The following is a 19,233-nucleotide window of genomic DNA, read 5'->3' as shown; positions in this document are numbered from 1 at the left end:
CCAATATCTGGATAAGGTATCCTTTCTGCAGAGGACCGACTACCGGGAATTTGAGCGGGAACGGGGTACTCGTCTGGCCATGCAGGCCAAGAGGAGAGTGGATATGTGAGAGGAACCATAGCTTTCTGACTCCAGAATGCCAGATTCTATTTGTTGCTCTTTGATGAAGTGCTAGTTTTGCTTCAAAGTAACTCAACAGGGCTACTAACAGTCCCGGAAATGACGCGAGGTTGCAGATTATTACATGGAGTGCATGGGAATCCCTTTAACGTTGTTTTTGTTCTCCTAAGTCCACTTTCGGCTCCTAGGGCTTGTACATTCTTCTTGTTCTTTTACCGTTCTTGTGAATAAATTTGATATTGCCTATTAAAAAAAAAAGTTGCAAAATTTTTACTGTTTTGCATTTTCAGAAAGGGTGGAAATGGAATGCTGGTTAAATTGGTAGAGAAATTGACTCTAAAATAGATAGTATTTCTACTAGGGCCCTGTTTCTTTGGGTGCAATTTTTCTAGCAAATTGTTTTTTAAAATGTTTTTGTTTCTCAATGTCAATTTTATTATTTATTGTGAAATATCCTATATTACAAGAGAACTTGTATTCAGTCATTTTTACATGGAAACAAATGGAGCCATAAAAATGGGAAATTAGGGATAGGAGCGAGAGAATGAAACCAGCTTGAAAAATTAAACAGGTAAGGGGTTTGGTTTGATCTTTCCAAGTGGTTGTACTTTAAAAGGGTTTAAAATGATTTTAAGATGAAAATACCTCTATATTTTACATACATGGTTTTGACTTACGTGCATGGATTTAACTATTTAAACTCAAAGAAGAAGCGGCGGTCGATGGTCGGTTGTTCGGCTGAGCTGAATCTAGACGAACTTTCCCCAAGGGGGGTATATGCTGGTTTGGTGATGGTCGAACGACACCTTCCCTCAATAAATAGAGGACGAATTGGCTATTAGTACATGAATAATTATCACCTCCAATTTCTCTAATAGGGGGGAGTGGATTCCACCCTGGGCAGTATTTTTAGGCAGGGATAGGGTGATCATTTCCGCCTCATGTGAGGAATTGAAGGAATTGGAGGGGACAATTGATTCAGTAGTAGACATCTTTGAATGTGGACCTTTATCCACTGCAGTTACAGCAGCGCTGCTGTGCCCAGTGAGTGCAACATATGTTGGTAGGACCTAAAATGGCTGTTGTATCTGGGAGATCAAATTATAAGGACACATTATTTCACTATAGAGGATGATTACGAACTTAAGGAGAGAGACCGGTGGCACGACTCAACCCTACCATCATTCTAATCTCCTTTTTTTTTTTTTTTTTTTTTTTTTTAAAGCATGAGAAAAACCACTAAGCAGAAATAAAAGATACTACAACATCATCTAATATTGTCCTACAGACTTTCCATCCTGCCCTCGAAGCAAGCTTATGGGCCAAGGAAACCACACGATGTTCCTGTTTTAAAACATTCACAATATCAAAGTCCTTACTGCCTTGCTTCTTGAAGTCCTTTGAGCATTCTCCTTGCTTCTGCTTCTTGTGCGCTCCCTTCATATCCAAAGTCCAAAGTAACAATCACAAGTTTTTTTAACAACAACTATAACTGATGTCCACTCTGCTTCACTAGGATCATTGGAATAACTACCATCACAGAATATAATGAATGCATAATTATGATAAGAGCAGTTCATCATACCAGTAAGGGCCATAAAATCTGATTTTAGGATTTAACTCAACATGCATGGAGTAAAAGGACTGGAATAGGCCTAAATCTCCTATCCATCAATTAATGTTATTCAAGATGCTTATAGGGTTAATGTTACGCTTGGATATTAAACAATAATTTCGAGCATTCCACAAGAAATAACAGGTTATGGAGAAAACTGAAATTATAAAGGCACATCAGATTTTGTTATAGAATGTAAATTAACAAGGTTGTTTAACAACATTGGTAATGATATGGAGCTTGGAGGTACTCATATCTTGCTCAAATCCAGTCTTCTTGTCAATGTACTTGACAGATAAGGCAAATGTCATCTACATTCATTGACCGATACAACTTATCCCTAGTGGCAATCCAATTTCTCAACAATTTTCACATGAACATTTTGTATTTTTGAATGATTCTTAAAATTCCAAAGACGTGATCAAATTGAAGACAAATGTCATCTACATTCATTGACCGATACAACTTATCCCTAGTGGCAATCCAATGTCTCAACAATTTCCACATGAACATTTTGTATTTTTGGATGATTCTTAAATTTCTAAAGACATGATCAAATTGTATTATTATCCCTTCCATTGCCATCATATCATGATAAGAATTATCAATACATTCAGAGTTTTGAGAAAGAAATTTTGCGGTCACTTTGATTGGTAACATTTTCATTTCTGTGCCATGTTTCTATTCCAAAAATAACTTTTGAAATTTCTATTTCAAAGTCAATTTTTAGATAAAAAACGCATTTGATAACACATAGTAATTTCTGTTTCTGAAACTTATATGAATTTACAAAAATGTCATATCTTATTTGGCAGCTTTCTAAACCTACTGCCCATTTGCACTAGAGGTTAACATCTCACTATCCATTAAGTTGATGAACCCAATACTTTATAAAATTTTCAACATAATCAAACACGGCAAGGGACTTTTATGTGAATCTAGACGTGGAAAAATTCAGGATTCTTTGTCTCCTTTCTATTCTTTCTTTCTTGTGGACCCGAGAGTTTATTGCTTTTAGTCAAAGACAATGGTAGGTTTACTTAATCAGGATTTCATACTTTTCTGTTGTGCCACCAATAATAGCTTAAGATTCGATCACTTGCAATTCCATCCATATTAAGACTTCTTGATCGAGAGGGAAGTCGAAGGGAAACTCTTGCAGAAGAAACCAATGAATTAGTGGGGGAGATGATCTCTGCAAGATTTTTTTTTGGGTGCTAGGCCCCACACTGGGGGCAGACTAGACCCACTAGGGCCAACAAGGGGACCCACTGGGCCACCTACAATCACTATCCTCCACCTAAAGAGACAAAGATAGAGCTATTGTTTATCACATGGTTTTTATCTCTATATATATGAACGTTGGCACTTTCAATTTCTTTCATACCTTTACTCAATTGATTTCAAGGACTTGATGCGATTGGTAAACTTGTTTTTTGTGCTTTTATGTATCATATTTGATATGAGAGAAATCTGAGAAGGTGAACGTTCAAGTCCAGATCAAACCAGCTCATTTGGAATGTGATTGGTTTTGAGTAAAGGAGTGTCTTCGGTTCTAGATTCCCTGGTATCCCAGCCTCTGCTAGGAATAGGCACCTTGCTGTTTGTTGGCAATTGCCTAGTTCCTTTGCTATTCCAGTGTAATCTCCTTGTTGTGACGGCCTATCTTCAGGGGTCTTGTTGCTCGGTCTTCATATTTCTTCGCCTTAACTATCCCCACAATCGTCCTAACTTCGTTCCTGGCATCATAATACCCCTTTTTATCCTCTGTTTTTTTAGTCCTTTCCCAAACCTTAGTATTCTTTGAAGTTCCTTGAATAAATTTTATATTCACAAAAAAAAAAGAAAAGAAAGAAAAAGGTGATTATAAGACACAGAAAACCAGTTATGAATTCTCTTCTTCAGTCCCTCATGGTTGGTTTCTTCCTCCATTTACTTGTATTTCTTTACTACCTCCGAAAATGGAGGCGAAAAGACCCTAGTACCAACACTAGTACTACAAGGGTTGCACCTGAAGCAGCCGGGGCATGGCCAATTATTGGTCACCTTCATCTATTAGGAAAGAACTCAGTTCCTCACATCACTTTGGGAGCAATGGCTGACAAATATGGACCAGCATTCACAGTCCGGCTAGGTATGCATTATGCATTGGTGGTGAGTAGTTGGGAAGTAGCAAAGGAGTGTTTCACTATAAATGATAGAGCTCTAGCTACTCGACCCAAGTCCATTGCCACTAAGTACATGGGCTATAACTATGCCTTATTTGGATTCAGCCATTATGGACCATATTGGCGTGAGGTTCGCAAGATAGCTACACTTGAGCTTCTCTCGAATCATCGGCTTGAGATGTTCAAACATGTTCGAATCTCAGAGGTTGAAACATCCATAAGAGAGTTGTATGAGATGTGGGCAGAGAAGAATAACTCTGCATGCAGGGTTTGGGTAGATATGAAGAAGTGGCTTGGGGATTTGGCACTCAATATTATTGTTCGAATGGTTGCTGGAAAGAGATATTTTGGGAATGATACTAAGTGCAATATGGAGGAAAGGTTGATGTGCCAAGAAGGAATTAGAGATTGTCTTCATTGTTTTGGCATATTTATCATGTCTGATAATCTCCCCTTTCTTGAGGAATTGGATGTGCAAGGATATGAGAAACATATGAAGAGGTTGGCTAAGAACATGGACTTTATACTCCAAGGATGGCTGGATGAGCATAGGCGAGAAAGATCATCCACGAGCAGCAACAAGATGAGGATTGAACAAGACTTCATGGATGTTATGATATCCATCATGGAAGACTCTAAGTTTGATTATGATGCGGATACGGTCATCAAGGCGACTTGCTTAGTAAGTATTGTTGAGCCCTATTAGTTTTCTCTTGTAAAGGTTTTAATTGATGGACCTTTAGTTCTGTTTCTATAAACTTACATAATGATAGCACTAAAATTATATATGCACTTTTTTATTTAGTCATCATTAATTCTTAGTTGTCATTTTGAGACGCTTATATTTGATCTTAAGGAGTTTGAAGAAGTAAAACCATGAATTTATCATAGTTTTGTATTCTAAGTTGCTTTGTAAAGTAAGGGATACCTTGGACCTCACAATTGTGAATAGATCCACAACACTAATAATGGATTGATCTCATCAGGAAGTAGGGCTACAACAGGGTCGAGTTGAGTTGGGCTTTTTAAAAGCCCCGCCCAATAGGGGTGTCAATAAAGCCTAGCTGGCCCGCACCCACCCTGAGCCTAGCCCTGACCCGACCCTGATTTTTCAACCCTGAGGGCGGGTTTAGGTTTAGTTATAGTTTGGCCCTGGCAGGGTCGGGTCGGGTCAGGGTTTAGATCCCAGCCTTAGCCCGGCCCGGCCCAACCCGACCATGTATTAATTATAAGTATATATATATATATATATATTTTGGTCTAATATTTATTTATATATATAGCCTAATAAAAAAATTAAAAAGCAAAAGACAAAAAAAGCCCTAAAGGCACATGGGATTACAGACAAAATCAAGGTCAGCGTCAGGGTCAAGATAGGGTCAATCAGGGCCAACTTGACCCTGCCCGACCCTATCAGGGTCAATCAGGGGCGGGTCGGGTCAGGAAAAACCTTGGCAGGGTCGGGACTGGGTTGAGGGTTTCTTGGCCCTGGCAGGGTCTGGTCGAGTCAAGGTTTAGGTTAAGGCCTCTAGGGTTGGGTTAGGGTTTAGGGCAGGCCCGGCCCAACCCGACCCATTGACACCCCTAGCGCTCGACCCTGAGTCCCCTTAGCTGGGTCAAGGCCCGGCCCAACCTGACCCGAACCGACCTTGACTCAGGGCCTAGAAAATTCAACCCTGACCCACCCTCAAGGTCGGGCCGAGCTGACCTTGATTGGCTCTGATCATAGAGTGTGGGAAGGGAGAGATGCATGGACTGGACTGAGTTAGGTTGGGTTGGGGAGAAAATTATCAATTTTACATAAAATAATAGATATAATAAATATTGTATCACTTATTGTCTTTATATATAATATATTATAAAACAAAGTACGTGTGACATTTAAAGTTTCTAATATATATAGTATAACAATATATATTTTATAGTATAACTTAAATAGGGTCGGACTGGGCCGGACCGGACTCAACCCAAGGCATTAATCCTAGCCGACCCGACCCTGACTCAGGGCTTGAAATTTCCAGCCCTGACCTGCCCTCAAGGCCATGTATCTTAGTCCAAGCCTTGTTCGGGCTCGGGGCGAGCCAAGGCGGGTTCGGGCCGATAGAGCCAAATTTGCACCCCTATCAGGAACCATTAAAGTTCTATTCATTTTTCTACAGTGCGTAGAATCGTCTAGGAACAGTATGGTACCGTCGTCTCATTAATAATTTGGACCGGGACCTAAGTTTGGTCCCATTAATTGAAAGGGATAGTTTCGGATCAGAATTGACCTCTTTGGCACTGATACCATACAGACGCGTCCCGAATATTGGGAACCGTCCGAATTGAAGCAATTGAAACCCTTACTAGTGAGTTTGCATGACTCATCTAGAAATAAAAAATAAAATAAATTAAAAAAGCTATGAGGGGATTAGTCAGATTACAAATAGACACGGGAGGTACTAGCGTACATTACACAGCATGACAACATTCTTTTTCTCTCATGTTAATTATTTTATTGCTGCTAAAATATGCCAACTTGACAATTATGTTGGTTAAGAAAGAGATTGAAGGGACACTAGCTCACTAGTAATAGGGTTATTGGGCCAAAGGCAATAACAGCCCATTTAATACTTGTGTGTTTGTGCACTGATCAGATCTGTTCAGAATTGGTTTTCATGTTCAAAATTTCTTCTTTGTTCTAATATATAAATTGAGATTTGCAGAATATGATTATAGGAGCCAATGACACTACTGTGGTGACTTTTACATGGGCTCTTTCACTATTACTCAACAATCGTCATGTACTGAAAAATGCACAAGAGGAGTAGGACATGCATATCGGCAAGGACAGAAAGGTAGATGAATCAGATATCATTAAATTGGATTATCTCCAAGCCATTGTCAAGGAAACATTGAGGCTATACCCTGCAGCTCCATTATCTGGACGACATGAAGCCATGGAAGAGTGCACTATAGCTGGTTATCGGGTCCTGGCCGGGACCCGTATAGTGACAAATCTATGGAAGATCCATCGAGATCCACGTATATGGTCCGACCCAGATGAATTTTGGCCAGAGAGATTTCTTACAAGCCACAAAGGCATTGATGTTCGGGGTCAAAATTTTGAATTAATACCGTTTGGGTCTGGCAGGAGAATGTGTCCTGGGGTTTCTTTTGCTACTCAAGTTGTGCACTTGATTCTTGCTCGTTTGCTTCAAGGGTTTGAGCTTGCAACCCCTTCAGATGTACCTGTGGATATGACAGAGAGCTCTGGGTTAACCAATCTCAAGGCAACCCCACTTGAAATCCTTCTCATCCCTCGTCTTCCTCGCAAGCTTTATCAATGAATGAGATGAAGCAGGAAGGTTAAGATGGGTAGGAAATCCCCTAGGAACCTCTACCTAGCTCAAAAATGGGGTGTTCATCCAATCTGGATTGAAAGGCATATACCCCCGGAGATCTGATCCCAATGGGTTTTCCTTGACTTATGGGTGCTTTTGGTTTGGTCTTTGTGAGCCGTTCCGGTCTTGTGGTTCTAAGAGTTTTCTTAGTTTTGGAGGCTTTTTTCTTCTTATAATCTGCCTTTGAGTTGTAATTGTTTTCTTGATAGTACCTATAAAATAAATAAATAAATAAATGAAGCATATCCATCAATGTTAAGTTTTGTGAATCTTAAGAATCAAATATGATGTAAGTTTTGTTGGGGCGCACCTCTATTTGCGGGGTTGGGCTGTGATAGACTAGTAGGCAGATTAAGATGGGATGAGTTGTGAAAATATTATTTTGTTGATGGCAATGCCGAAGGTGGGGTAGTGGCTCACTGGAATTTCAGGATCAGGACCGTCTCCAGGGAGCAGGGAACGCCCACAGTGTTGCCAGCCGTTGGGCTGGGCTGCACACATCCCTTGGGATTCGCCGAGATGCGTACGGCACAGCTCAACCGCTGGATGCCCCCTGGCAGCACCTTGGACGCACGCCTCCTTGGAGACGAGCTAAATTCGATTTTCATTGTATTGTATCATTACTTTTCAATAGTTTAATATATTCTCTTGCTGACTTCTAGCTAAAAATATGCTAAATTTACTTGGCCTGGAATTCTTGACCAGTTATAGAAATACTGGTAAAGTTTTGTTAGAAAATTTGACATATGATAATTGCATGTTTTATGACAACAAATCTTGATTCAATTATTTTATTGGCTTTTAATAAATCTGTAGAATCATCAATAGAATTTTTAAATTTCAGCAGGGCTTGGTGACTTCTCAGATTTGGGAATCGTTGTGGGAGGACAAGAATTCTCTTGATTCGCATCTTTTTATGTTTGATAACACATATATCCAAAAAATAAATAAATAAATAAAGGGCAAATTAGAATTGAGGTTCCTAAGGTTAAGAAAAATTATACTTGGGATATACCGCGGTTGATGTATTATGTTTGGATACCTTAGTCTCATAGATGTTATGTTTGAGGTATCTTCTTTTTTTCACATTTTCAAGTTTACTTTATCTCTCACACTCTTTTCTCTTTCTTTGGTGTGGAGGAAAGACAACAAGGAGCTTTCGAAGTAGGCATTGGCCTATATAAATCATCATTGGTAGCTTGCCCCTTGGATACTTGACATACCCTAAATCGCATCACAAAATGTTAAACACCCATTTCAAATGGGGCTAAAAATAACGAATTGTCATCAACTGAATGATCTTTTCAAGACCAAAGTGTCCCTCATTATGCTTCAGTAATAATCTTCAAACAAAGGGAAGAACCTGGCACACAGTCGATTTGCTTATAGAGAAATCCATCACAAAGGGTGAATTCAACATTGGTTTTGGTACACACCTCCAAGAAATGTGAAAAATATGGATCTTCCCAATTTGATACCTTCGAAACAATATGTATTTCGACATATGTTTAGTTTTGGTCCGACCTTGACTAGTTGGTCATTTTTGGGCTCTAGGGGTATTTTTGTACTTTCTAGGTTAGGGCTTCTCTATATATTATTCTTTTCTCTGGGAGGGCTGACAGAGAGGGTTTGTAACATTTTTATAGATAGTGAAAACTTGTTCTATTGCTCTGCCATGGACGTAGCTTCCCATCTTGGGGGTAAACCACATAAATCCTTTGTGTTGTGCGTTGTGTGTTGTCTCTTTTCTTTCTTATTTCGGTTTCTTCTGCAAATCGCCACTTCTAAGGGTGTTGTTTTCTTAACAATGCTCTAATTGGAAGGGTTAATTTTTGATTGGCGTCTCTCGATGATTTGCGGAAGGAAGCGAAGGACAAGTGAAATCTAAAAGAAGGAGTGATCATGCACATGTTGGGGAAGGGGTTTGTGATTTTCCAGTTCACTTCTGAGGGGGATATTGCGGAGGTTTGGAGGTGTAGTTCGGTGTGTTTCAAAGGTTAATCAATCAGGTTTCAGTGCTGGAAGCCTAATTTTAATATTCATGAGGAGTAGGTTCAATCCCTCTTGAATATTGGCATTTGTGAGACAACAAAAACCAATGAAAACGCAACTACGCAACTCAACAAATGAAGCATCAAAGGTTGTAATAAATGGGTGTGAACTACAATTGAGCAGGTGGGAAAAAGACAATGAGTGACAATGAATTTAGACTGGTTCAATAACTTGCCTACATCCACTACCAAGAGATTCCACCCTTGGACTTTCCACTAAATCGATCAATTTCCATGGCATTGATCAAGTCTTCACAATTGCTTTTTCAGGATTCAACAATAACCCAAGACTTTGATAGGACCCTTCTTAGATCCAAAGCAGAGATATGGGTGGAACCTACCATTGGAGGTGGGAGGCCACCAAACTTTGGCTGGACCCTTTGTCCCTGTTGGGGTGCTCTTGAACCAGTATGGTGATCGTTATCCGTTATGTTTCAGATTCAGACTCAGATAGGTATGCCTTGGTGCACTTGATCCTCAATGATGGAAACTGGGACCCAGCCCCCCCCAGCATCCAAGGTGCTTCTTGATATTTGGTCCAGGTTCACAAGTTTACGGAGACTTCGTGTTTCTGTTTCGGATAAGGTACGTTGGAAACCTGGTTTGTCAAGGCAATTTTTTGCCAAATCAGGTTGGGATTCTATTAGATTTCATGGCCCCAAAGTGGCATGGGGAAAAGTTGTTTGGTTTCATGGTAATTTCCCAAGACACTCTTTTGCTGTAGGTCAAACTACGGTCCATGGGATCAAGTCATGCTTCCCTAGGGAAACCAATTATAAACCAATTAGGGTATTGCACGCCCTGGGTTAGCCCATGATTGCCCATGGGCGCCCTATTTAAATTTTAGGGTTTACCATGGTCACTCATGGGAACCCTAGTGCATCCCATTTAGGGTTTGGTCTGTCAAACCAATGCCCTGCCCTACTTTTTTGTGTCCCATGCAATTAAGGAACCCAAAATAGATGGAGAAAATTCATCTTTAATCCATCACATGGAAAGAGGGATCCATCCCATACCCGAATGCGCAGCGAAAATAAATCGATTCGGGTTTCTTTCGCATCCCATGAATAATCAATAATTAAATCAAGAGGAATTCACGAAGAATTGCTAACCTGGTGAGCATCAAGTGTTGTTCCTCCAATAGACAATGGTGCTTCCTCCAATGAGCGCTCCAAGTAAACAGATCTGAACCTCCAGTGATGCTACCAAGGTTCTTCAAGCCAATCCCAGATGCTCTCCAATTCTTCAAGCACAGATCTGGGTTTCTCAAACCCTAACTCTCAATTGCAGTAGAGAGAAACTAGAAGAAGAAGAAGAGAGATCACAAGAGGGAGAGAGAGAGAGAGAGAGACCAAAAAGCAGACTAGAGGGGGCCAGGCAGAAAACGTGGAGCAGTGCCCCCTCTGCATTTTTTGGTCCCCTTATATAGAGACAAGGTTTAATTAAAAACCCTGATAGGATTAGGATTAATCCTTGTGAGAGTCTAACTCTCTCTCTCTCTCTTTGTTTGGTAGTTCTGTTTAAACTTAAAGTGCTTCAAAAAAGTGAAGAAGTAGAATCTAATAGGGAAAGTTTTAATTAATTACTTTATTTAAATTTATGGATGATTATAATTAGCACCATATCCATTAATTAAATAAGGAACTAATTAATTTAGTAAATTCTAAATAACTCCCTACATGATAACAATTTATCATTTACAACCCCCCCACTAATCAACACCATCATTATGGAATCTAGGGCATGTACACTTGAACTGCCAAACCCCAATCCATAGTACATGTCCATATGAGAGTGTCTGAGCATCTGATCGGGTCCCGCAAAACTCGATAAAACACTTTGTTCAAATAATCATATATAATCTATTATTTTATGTAAAATAGATTTTTGCAAAACCATTTCCAAAACAACACTGGATCTAGATTCCGATCCGACCATACACAGACAGTCTCAATCTTGGTGTTCCCCAATCGGGCAATGGTGACCATGTTGAGTAACTCCTTCACTCACAAAGTGTTCTCGCATTCCCAGAACACCGACTTTGACTTGCTTGAGTCTCAGTCATTGATGAACCAAAGAATGCGATCACACTTTGCAGCGACAGGGTTCCCTCAGGCAAAGGGTGTCGGCGACACATGTCTATCCCTTCCTACATCTGGCAGTAATACATGAGGGAATCGACAAAGTAGATTCTTCGCCAATACACACATCAAACATGTGAGTACTCACATTCGTACCATGACATCATATGTCTAGGCATACCCAATGTGACGACCATATGATAAGGGTGCCCAGTCCAAACCCTAGTCGTGACTACCATTTTAAGTAAAACTTACGGACACATAATGCTTAAAAAGTTTATATCGTATGTGATAATATTAAACTAAAATATATAAAATTTCAATACAAAGTAAAACTGGGTTGAACCGGACTAAACCGGGTTTGATGGACACACAAGTCCAACATTTACTACTTGCAATTGTTTGGTTGATGCTTTACCTGCAGTGGATCAATTGGAGAAGAGTAGCATTTTCAAACCCCCTTTTGGTGCTTGTGTTGGGCTGGTTTGGAAAGTCAGGATCATCTATTTTTTCAGTGTCCATTTGCTGCCTCCATTTGGAAGGAATTAAGGCCCTTCGCTCTAATCGCAGAAGGCCCATCACGACTGGCTTGCTTGATCCTATAAGTTTTGTGGGGACTCCATTGGTGCAATTGCAAATATGGCCTTTGGGGCTACTAATGCTCACATTTGGCAAGAAAGAAACGCTAGGATCTTTAACAGCAAAACCAGAACCATTAGCTAGGTTGTATAATGATGTGGTTCATTTAAAGACTACAAAACAATGAAAGTCTCAATTTTGAACCTTTGACAACTTCCAACATAGATTTATAAAAAATGTGATAGCATGTCAAGTCTCTGATGCAAATCTAAGGGCGTGTTTGGTTTGGTGAACCAATTGGTGCTGCACCATTAGATTCATGATTCCGAATAAAAAAAATCGTTTGGTTCAACATGATGGTGAATTGATTCGGGTTCATGAATCTACCTGATTCACATTTTTCCTTGTAAACGTGAATTATATAGGTAGACCATATTAGATTCAAGGAAAAGAAACCCTAGTATAAATACCCTCTTATTTTGTGCACCAATCTTGATTGCTACCCATCGAGAACATTGAACGAAAGCCATGACTTGTTCGTCGTTGCCGAAGGGCGAAGAAGGCTAAAGAACGAAAGCCTTTTGTCGTTGCCGAGGGAGAAGTGGTCGAAGGGAGAAGAAGGCGAAGGGAGAAGAAGGCTGAAGAACGAAAGCCTTTTGTCGTTGCCGAGGGAGAAGTGGTCGAAGGGAGAAGAAGGCGAAGGGAGAAGAAGCTCGTCTTTGCCGAAGGAAGAAGAAGGCGACGGGAGCAACTGGAGAAGAAGGCGAAGCGAACTTGCAACTGGAACCTGCAATTGAGGTAGATCCAGATTCACCCAGATCTCTCTCTCTCACTCTCTCTCTCTCTCGTTATCTCTCTCTGTCTCTCTCTGCAAGAGAAGAAAGATCACTAGGGTTTTTGGTGCGGAGAAATTTTTGTTTTTTTTTTTTTTGGTAAATTGCTCGTAGGAGTTTTTGGATGGTTCTGGATCTGAAGTTAAACGCGTGTCAGATCAAGATCTTATCCCATTTTCCAAAATTTCTTTATTTATTTGCTGTTATTTGTGAGGTTTGGCGCTGCGATGCGTACATGTCTGCCATTCTCATTTCCTTTGTTGTTTAAGAGCTGAGTTATAGTTTGTTCTTTAATTTTTTGAAATTTCTGCATCTCTTGGCATAGCATACTGTAGTATAAAGGGGAATCTATCTTGAAAACCCTGTTTGCTCAAGTTGTTATAAAATCATCAGTGAATTAGTTTTCTGATAAGATCACAAGCATATGTAGATGAAGGAATACTCACCTTGGTTATAATTTACTGGAAATTTAAGTCTGGATTTGGTGTGCTTTTAACACTTCCCCACCCCCCCACCTGTTCTTAAAAGACACAAAAAAGAAATTTATCAGAGTCTGGAGACTCCAAAACTAACCCCTGCGAGTGTGGTTACTCTACTTGGTGTATTGTTGGTCTGTATCTTATACTATGCATTATATTGAATAAATTATCATTTTCAACCAAAAACAAAAAGACCCAGCTTCCCCTTGTGGCCTTTGTGGTGGGCTGACTTGGTTGTGTAGCTAACGACAATGGAAGATATTCCATCACAGGTGTATGGCTGATTAGTTCACTCTTATATTCATAATTTCATACTGAGTAGTCTCCTCATGTGGAAGAGTCACCTTATGTTCGTTTGCTTCTGTTAGAATATGCAAAGATACAAGGAGGGCTCCAATAATGAGGAATTGATTGTCCATTGATATAAAACACTGTCATCAATCCCGTCAATCTCCCTACTATATGATCAAATGTGTTATTGATGAGCATAATAGAATGGTTCAATAAATTATAGAAGAAGACACATATTACAAATTACAATCCAGACAGATGAGTTGGGAGTGAGGAATTAGAATTGTGGTTCTGATAGAGCAGACTGGTAATTACTGCCTATTTAGAACATTATATAGATTCAGATATTTTAAAATGTATGGAGTGAGATACTTGGAGATTTCAAGCTCTTCTGGAGGAGAGCATCCCACAAGCTTCAAATACATAATTATTACAAAACTGAACTCCCATATCTAGCTCTCATTTGGCAGTAAAGAGAGAGAGCTTCCTTATCTATCTACCATGGCTAAAAGACCCATGAGTTCTGAAGGTTGTTATCTGAAGGATCCCAATCTAAGGAAGATGAGAGAATCTGGGACAGAGACAAAAAGACATCAGGGATGGTTGGACGAGAATTCAGATCGTATGCCACACAATTCTCTGCAAGCTGGACCATGGAGAAGGCCAAATCCAGGGGGTACTCATTCCTCAAAGAAGGATCCATGAATCCCCTTAGTTTCTCTCTCACGTTTTCTCCTTTCAAGACCTGCTGTATACTTTCAGACAATAAGCTTTCTGTTTTCTTTTCCTCATCGAAGGCAGTTGCAGACTGATTTGGTGCTTTCATTATATCCATCATTTTGCTCTCTGTGTTCAAGGAGCAAATTAAGACATATATTGCTTAATTGGTAAATATGATGTTTCCAAATTATAATGAGATGGGAATGAATGATATTAGAATGAGCACGTATTAGGTTCTTCAGTACATGCATGCCGGCCATTCTTGGCCATTCTTAGGCTTCTGATGAATTGAGATTTTCCCCTTCAGACCATAATCAGCACTTTCTTAATTTATCTTTTTGCAAGTTGAAGATGACAAGGGAAGAGTCCATTTTGGCAAAGTCTGTGAAGTCCTGAACTTTGAGGGCGATGTGACTATGACAATGTGGAGCCCTTTTGAACTACCTCAATGGCTTACCTTCTCTCTTGACAGATGAGGAGATGATTTTCTTTCCTCTTCTCTTCTTTCCACCTAATTGGGTTTTTAATCTTATTTTTGTGGAGTGCAACAATGTGGAGATATTGATCTCTCTAGCTTGACACAGATTCCAAGACTTTCCAACCTTTTTGTATAGAGAAGAGAAGAGAAGAGAAGAGATGATACAATCCAAATTTAAAGTTGAACAAAAACTTCTTGTTTCTGAATAATGATCATGATTCATGACTCATGACATAGTATGTGGACTGTAAATTATGATCTCTCTAGCTTAATTTTTCTTCTTGTTTTGGCTCCTATTATGTGGACTGTAAATTATGATCATGATTCATGACTCAAGAGATATTTGGAAGTTCTCACTTACTAGTGGGTTTCCTTTCTTTTCCCTTAAATTAGGGTAAACTTTGGTGCTTATACTGTTGAAGTATGAATACGAACGAGATATTAGGTTCAGTTCCATTTGGGTACAGATATACTGGCCTTGAATGGCGCTCTTGATTTGATTTGAGATAAATTACATCAGGGTGACAGTTATTGGTTCATGAGTGAATAGTATTGGCATTGGTGACTTACTTTTAACACAGTAAATTAAATTTTTTTTTTGGTAAAACACAGTAAATTAATTAAGAATACTTTATCCTGTGTTCCCTAATCAATGAGTACTTGATGGGTCTTTAGCTCAAATTGGTAGAGCACTTGGAACATAAGCATGGTCCAAGGGGACGGTGGTTCGAATCCACCAAGGCCCAATTTTTATTCAACTGTTCATAGTATAGTCAGTTATGACACTAATCCACACAAGAACCCGATTTTAATGGCATTTTATAATTACTTTGGTAATGTTAAGCAAGGATGTTGGAGCAACATACAAGGAAGTTGGAGGACGTCCTTGATGCTGTCAAAAAACTTGACCTTAACAAGTGATGATGTCTAGGAGGAGGGAATAGGATGTCACAATAGTATAACAACTTTTTAAATCTATATTTTATTCCTGTAATGAATGACAATGACAACTGTTGGATAATAACTCTATTAACTCCCATTTTAATTCAAGTTTAAACATTAGTTGTATGCAAAATTCTTCATAATTGTTTCATTTTCTAGCCATAGAGTAGCCAATGTGATGACAGGATCTATCTGAACCAAACAATTTTTCATATAGATTCAATCTGAATCCAACTGACAGAATCAGTGAAACCAAACAATTTTTCATATAAATCCAAATAGAATCCAACTGACAGAGTCAGGGCAACCAAACAGTTTTTCAGGATGATTCAACTAACAGACTTAAGGTAACCAAACAGCTAATCTGTTAGGACAATGGATCCATTGGTGCAACACCAATTGGTTCCTCACCAATATCAATGCAACCACCAATTGGTTCACCGAACCAAACACGCCCTAAGGTACCAGCAGCAGTACCAGAGGAGTAAGTCTTTGTTTCTGTCCTATATTTCCAAACCCTGAGATATCCTTTTTCTGGTCTTTTGTTAAAGTTAGACTGTTAGGAGATTAGAATCCCATTAGTTCCACTTGTAATATCATTAAAAGCAATTTAAAATGCGAAAAGAATTATTGTTTTTCAGCTGAAATATTTGTTGCACCTGCCCTCATACCCTTGCATTCACACCTATTTTTGCAACCATGGTTTGTTTGACTACAAGAGACTATGGTTGGGCTTCTAGTAATAATAGTAGCAAAAAGTTTGTGTATATATTCTTGATCTGGGTCATGAACCTGTAAAACTAAACTGGACATTGTAGATTTAATCTCTATAGTGGGGTGACCTGGGTTGACACCATGATGCAGGTAATGTAGGAGGAAAAGATGAGGCTTAAGTTGCATCTGTCTGAGAAGTTTCAGAAGTTGCTCCTGCTCCCAATCCACAGGCCCAGCTTGAAGAAAATGGTAAGTATTTAGGTATTTTCCCTTATTTAGATGTTCTTAATATTCATTTATTTCCTATATAATCTTCATATTGGTAAGCTTCTTATCTGCTGCCTTTAGAAACATTCTTATTGCATATCTTGGTATCTGTTGTCAATACAACATTTATACTGCTCACCTGCATCTATATTATTGCTGCTATGTGTATGAACTCCAAAAATTCTAAGGGGTGTTTGGCTGCAGGAGAGCTTATCCTTGGGATAAGATGAGTAATGTGCAACCCATTGTTTGGTTTCCAGGAGGAACAGGTGATGAGGGAATGGCTTCCATTTTTGTAGAAGTTGTGTTCCATGAAAACAAAGAACCTGTTTTCTGATAATAAAGACGAGGAGGTGTTCCTTTAAGAATAACCTACTGTTTCACAAAATTGTACTAGCAAGGAGGCCAAGAAACTTGCTGTTGCTGCCTTAATGGCTGTTAAGGATGCTACTGCTGCTGCTGCCAATGCTGCCATGAACAGAGGGAAGATAGAGGTAAATGCATTTGTTCACTGGTTCACCTGTAGTGACTATGGGTGTCTAATTCTTTCTTTAATGGTTCCTTTTGGTCTATCTGTGATAAACTAGAGAGAATAATGGTGTTTGTATTGATTGTTTATCCCAATTACAAGTGTTTACAATGGTGTATAAATACATGAACGACTGAGAAGATTCTCAGCTGATAACTTGCTATACATGTTTACAAGAAATAATAGGAAAGATATCAATGGTGATAACTTGCTGCATTTGTGCTCTCCACCTAAGGTAAATCCGGATATGAAAGATTCACAAGGATTCACAAGGCTATCACAAAGATTCACAAGGCTGGACCGAATATAGCTTGCCATTCGTGGCTTTGCTATATTCGGCTGATACACCCCCTCAAGCTGATGATACGATGGGTCGGATCTTGAGCTTGTCACTAAGGAACTTGAACCGGGTTGATGACAACCCCTTTGTAAAGATGTCCGCTAATTGGTCTGCCGTGGAGATGAACTGTACTGAAATCTCTCGTCGAGCAACCTTTTCACGGACAAAATGATAGTCGATCTCAATGTGTTTGGTCCGGGAGTGAAAAACCGGATTGGCTGATAGGTAGGTGGCTCCAATATTATCACACCAAAGCGTGGGAGGGTGTGGCACTGTAACCCCAAGTTCTTTGAATAATGCCACTAGCCATGTCAACTCGGCTGTAGCATCTGCCATAGCTTTATATTCGGCCTCTGTCGAAGACCGAGCCACGGTGCGCTGTTTGCGTGATGACCAAGATAGTAAATTGCTGCCAAGAAAAATAGCGAACCCACCCGTAGACCGTCGATCAGTGCTATCACCAGCCCAGTCAGCATTTGAATAGGCTTGAATATGTGTGCTGAGCCTCTTGTCTATGAAGAGACCATGAGACTTTGTACTTTTTAAATAGCATAGTATACGCTTGACCAGGGACCAATGCTCATCGATCGGGGCATGCATATGCTGACAGACCCTATTTACTGCATATGCAACATCTGGGCGGGTGAGTGTGACATACTATAGAGCTCCCACAGTGGAGCGATACAATGTGACATCATGAAATTGTGCACCCCCTGTCTTCGACGGCTTACTAGAGATTGGTACAGGTGTGAGGACTGGCTTGCAATTTGTCATGCCAGTCTTCTGCAATAGATCTGATACATATCTTTGTTGAGATAGGATAAGTCCCTGGGAATGTGGTACGGCCTCAATGCCCAAAACATAGTGTAGCGGGCCTAGATCTTTTATAGAGAATTCCCTGGGCAATTGATCAAGCAGGGCTGATATATGGGTGGAATGGCTGCTTGTGACCAAGATGTCATCCACATAGACCAAAACATAGGTCGTAGTCCCATTGTCAAGATATATAAACAGGGACGGATCAGTTTGAGATGCCCGAAAACCTGTGTGAATAAGAAATTGGGACAGCCTATGGAACTAGGCACGGGGTGCTTGCTTTAGCCCATATAGAGATCGATGTAACCGACATACATAACCAGGGCAAGTGGGGTCCTCAAACCCAGGTGGCTGGACCATGTGCACCTCCTCAGATAAATTGCCATGTAAAAACGCATTGCTTACGTCTAGCTGGCATATGGGCCAGCCACTTGTTACAGCCAAGGAAAGAACCGTCCGGATAGTTGTGGGTTTCACCACTGGACTAAATGTTTCATTGTAGTCAATTCCTTGCTGTTGATGGGAGCCCTTTGCAACAAGACGGGCCTTGTAGCGCTCGACTGACCCATCCGCTTTCCTTTTTATCTTGTACACCCACTTATAGCCAACACATTAAATTTGGGGTTGGGGGGAACAAGGGACCAAGTTCCATTTCGAATCAATGCATTAAACTCATCTGCCATAGCAGCCCGCCAGGCAAGGCTGCGTTTGGCCTGACTGTGACAAGTTGGTTCAGCATCTTCGGTTTGGGTTGTAGTAGAAAAAGCCTGTGGGCTAGAGGGCTGTGGGTATGGAATGGGTTGGGTTGCTGCATAAAGGTCCGATAT

The 19,233-nt window shown here is 40.0% G+C and overlaps 2 protein-coding genes and 1 pseudogene across 2 annotated transcripts in view; all 3 read left to right on the top strand.

The window, feature by feature from the left end:
• Positions 1-19,233, top strand: part of LOC122665817 (craniofacial development protein 1-like) — an 82,132-nt gene that overhangs the window by 18,069 nt on the left and 44,830 nt on the right. The window lies entirely within an intron of this gene.
• LOC122665017 (craniofacial development protein 1-like) overlaps positions 1-19,233 on the top strand; it is a 37,801-nt gene that overhangs the window by 1,866 nt on the left and 16,702 nt on the right. Inside the window, exon 2 of the mRNA XM_043861070.1 lies at positions 17,123-17,215. Within this exon, the coding sequence (XP_043717005.1) occupies positions 17,123-17,215 (93 nt within the window). The remainder of the gene's footprint in view (positions 1-17,122; positions 17,216-19,233) is intronic.
• On the top strand, positions 3,613-7,232 carry LOC122665014 (annotated as a pseudogene).

This window comes from Telopea speciosissima, chromosome 6 (assembly GCF_018873765.1).
Source record: "Telopea speciosissima isolate NSW1024214 ecotype Mountain lineage chromosome 6, Tspe_v1, whole genome shotgun sequence".
Taxonomy (NCBI): Eukaryota; Viridiplantae; Streptophyta; class Magnoliopsida; order Proteales; family Proteaceae; genus Telopea; species Telopea speciosissima.
This window is presented reverse-complemented; position numbering and strand designations above follow the sequence as displayed.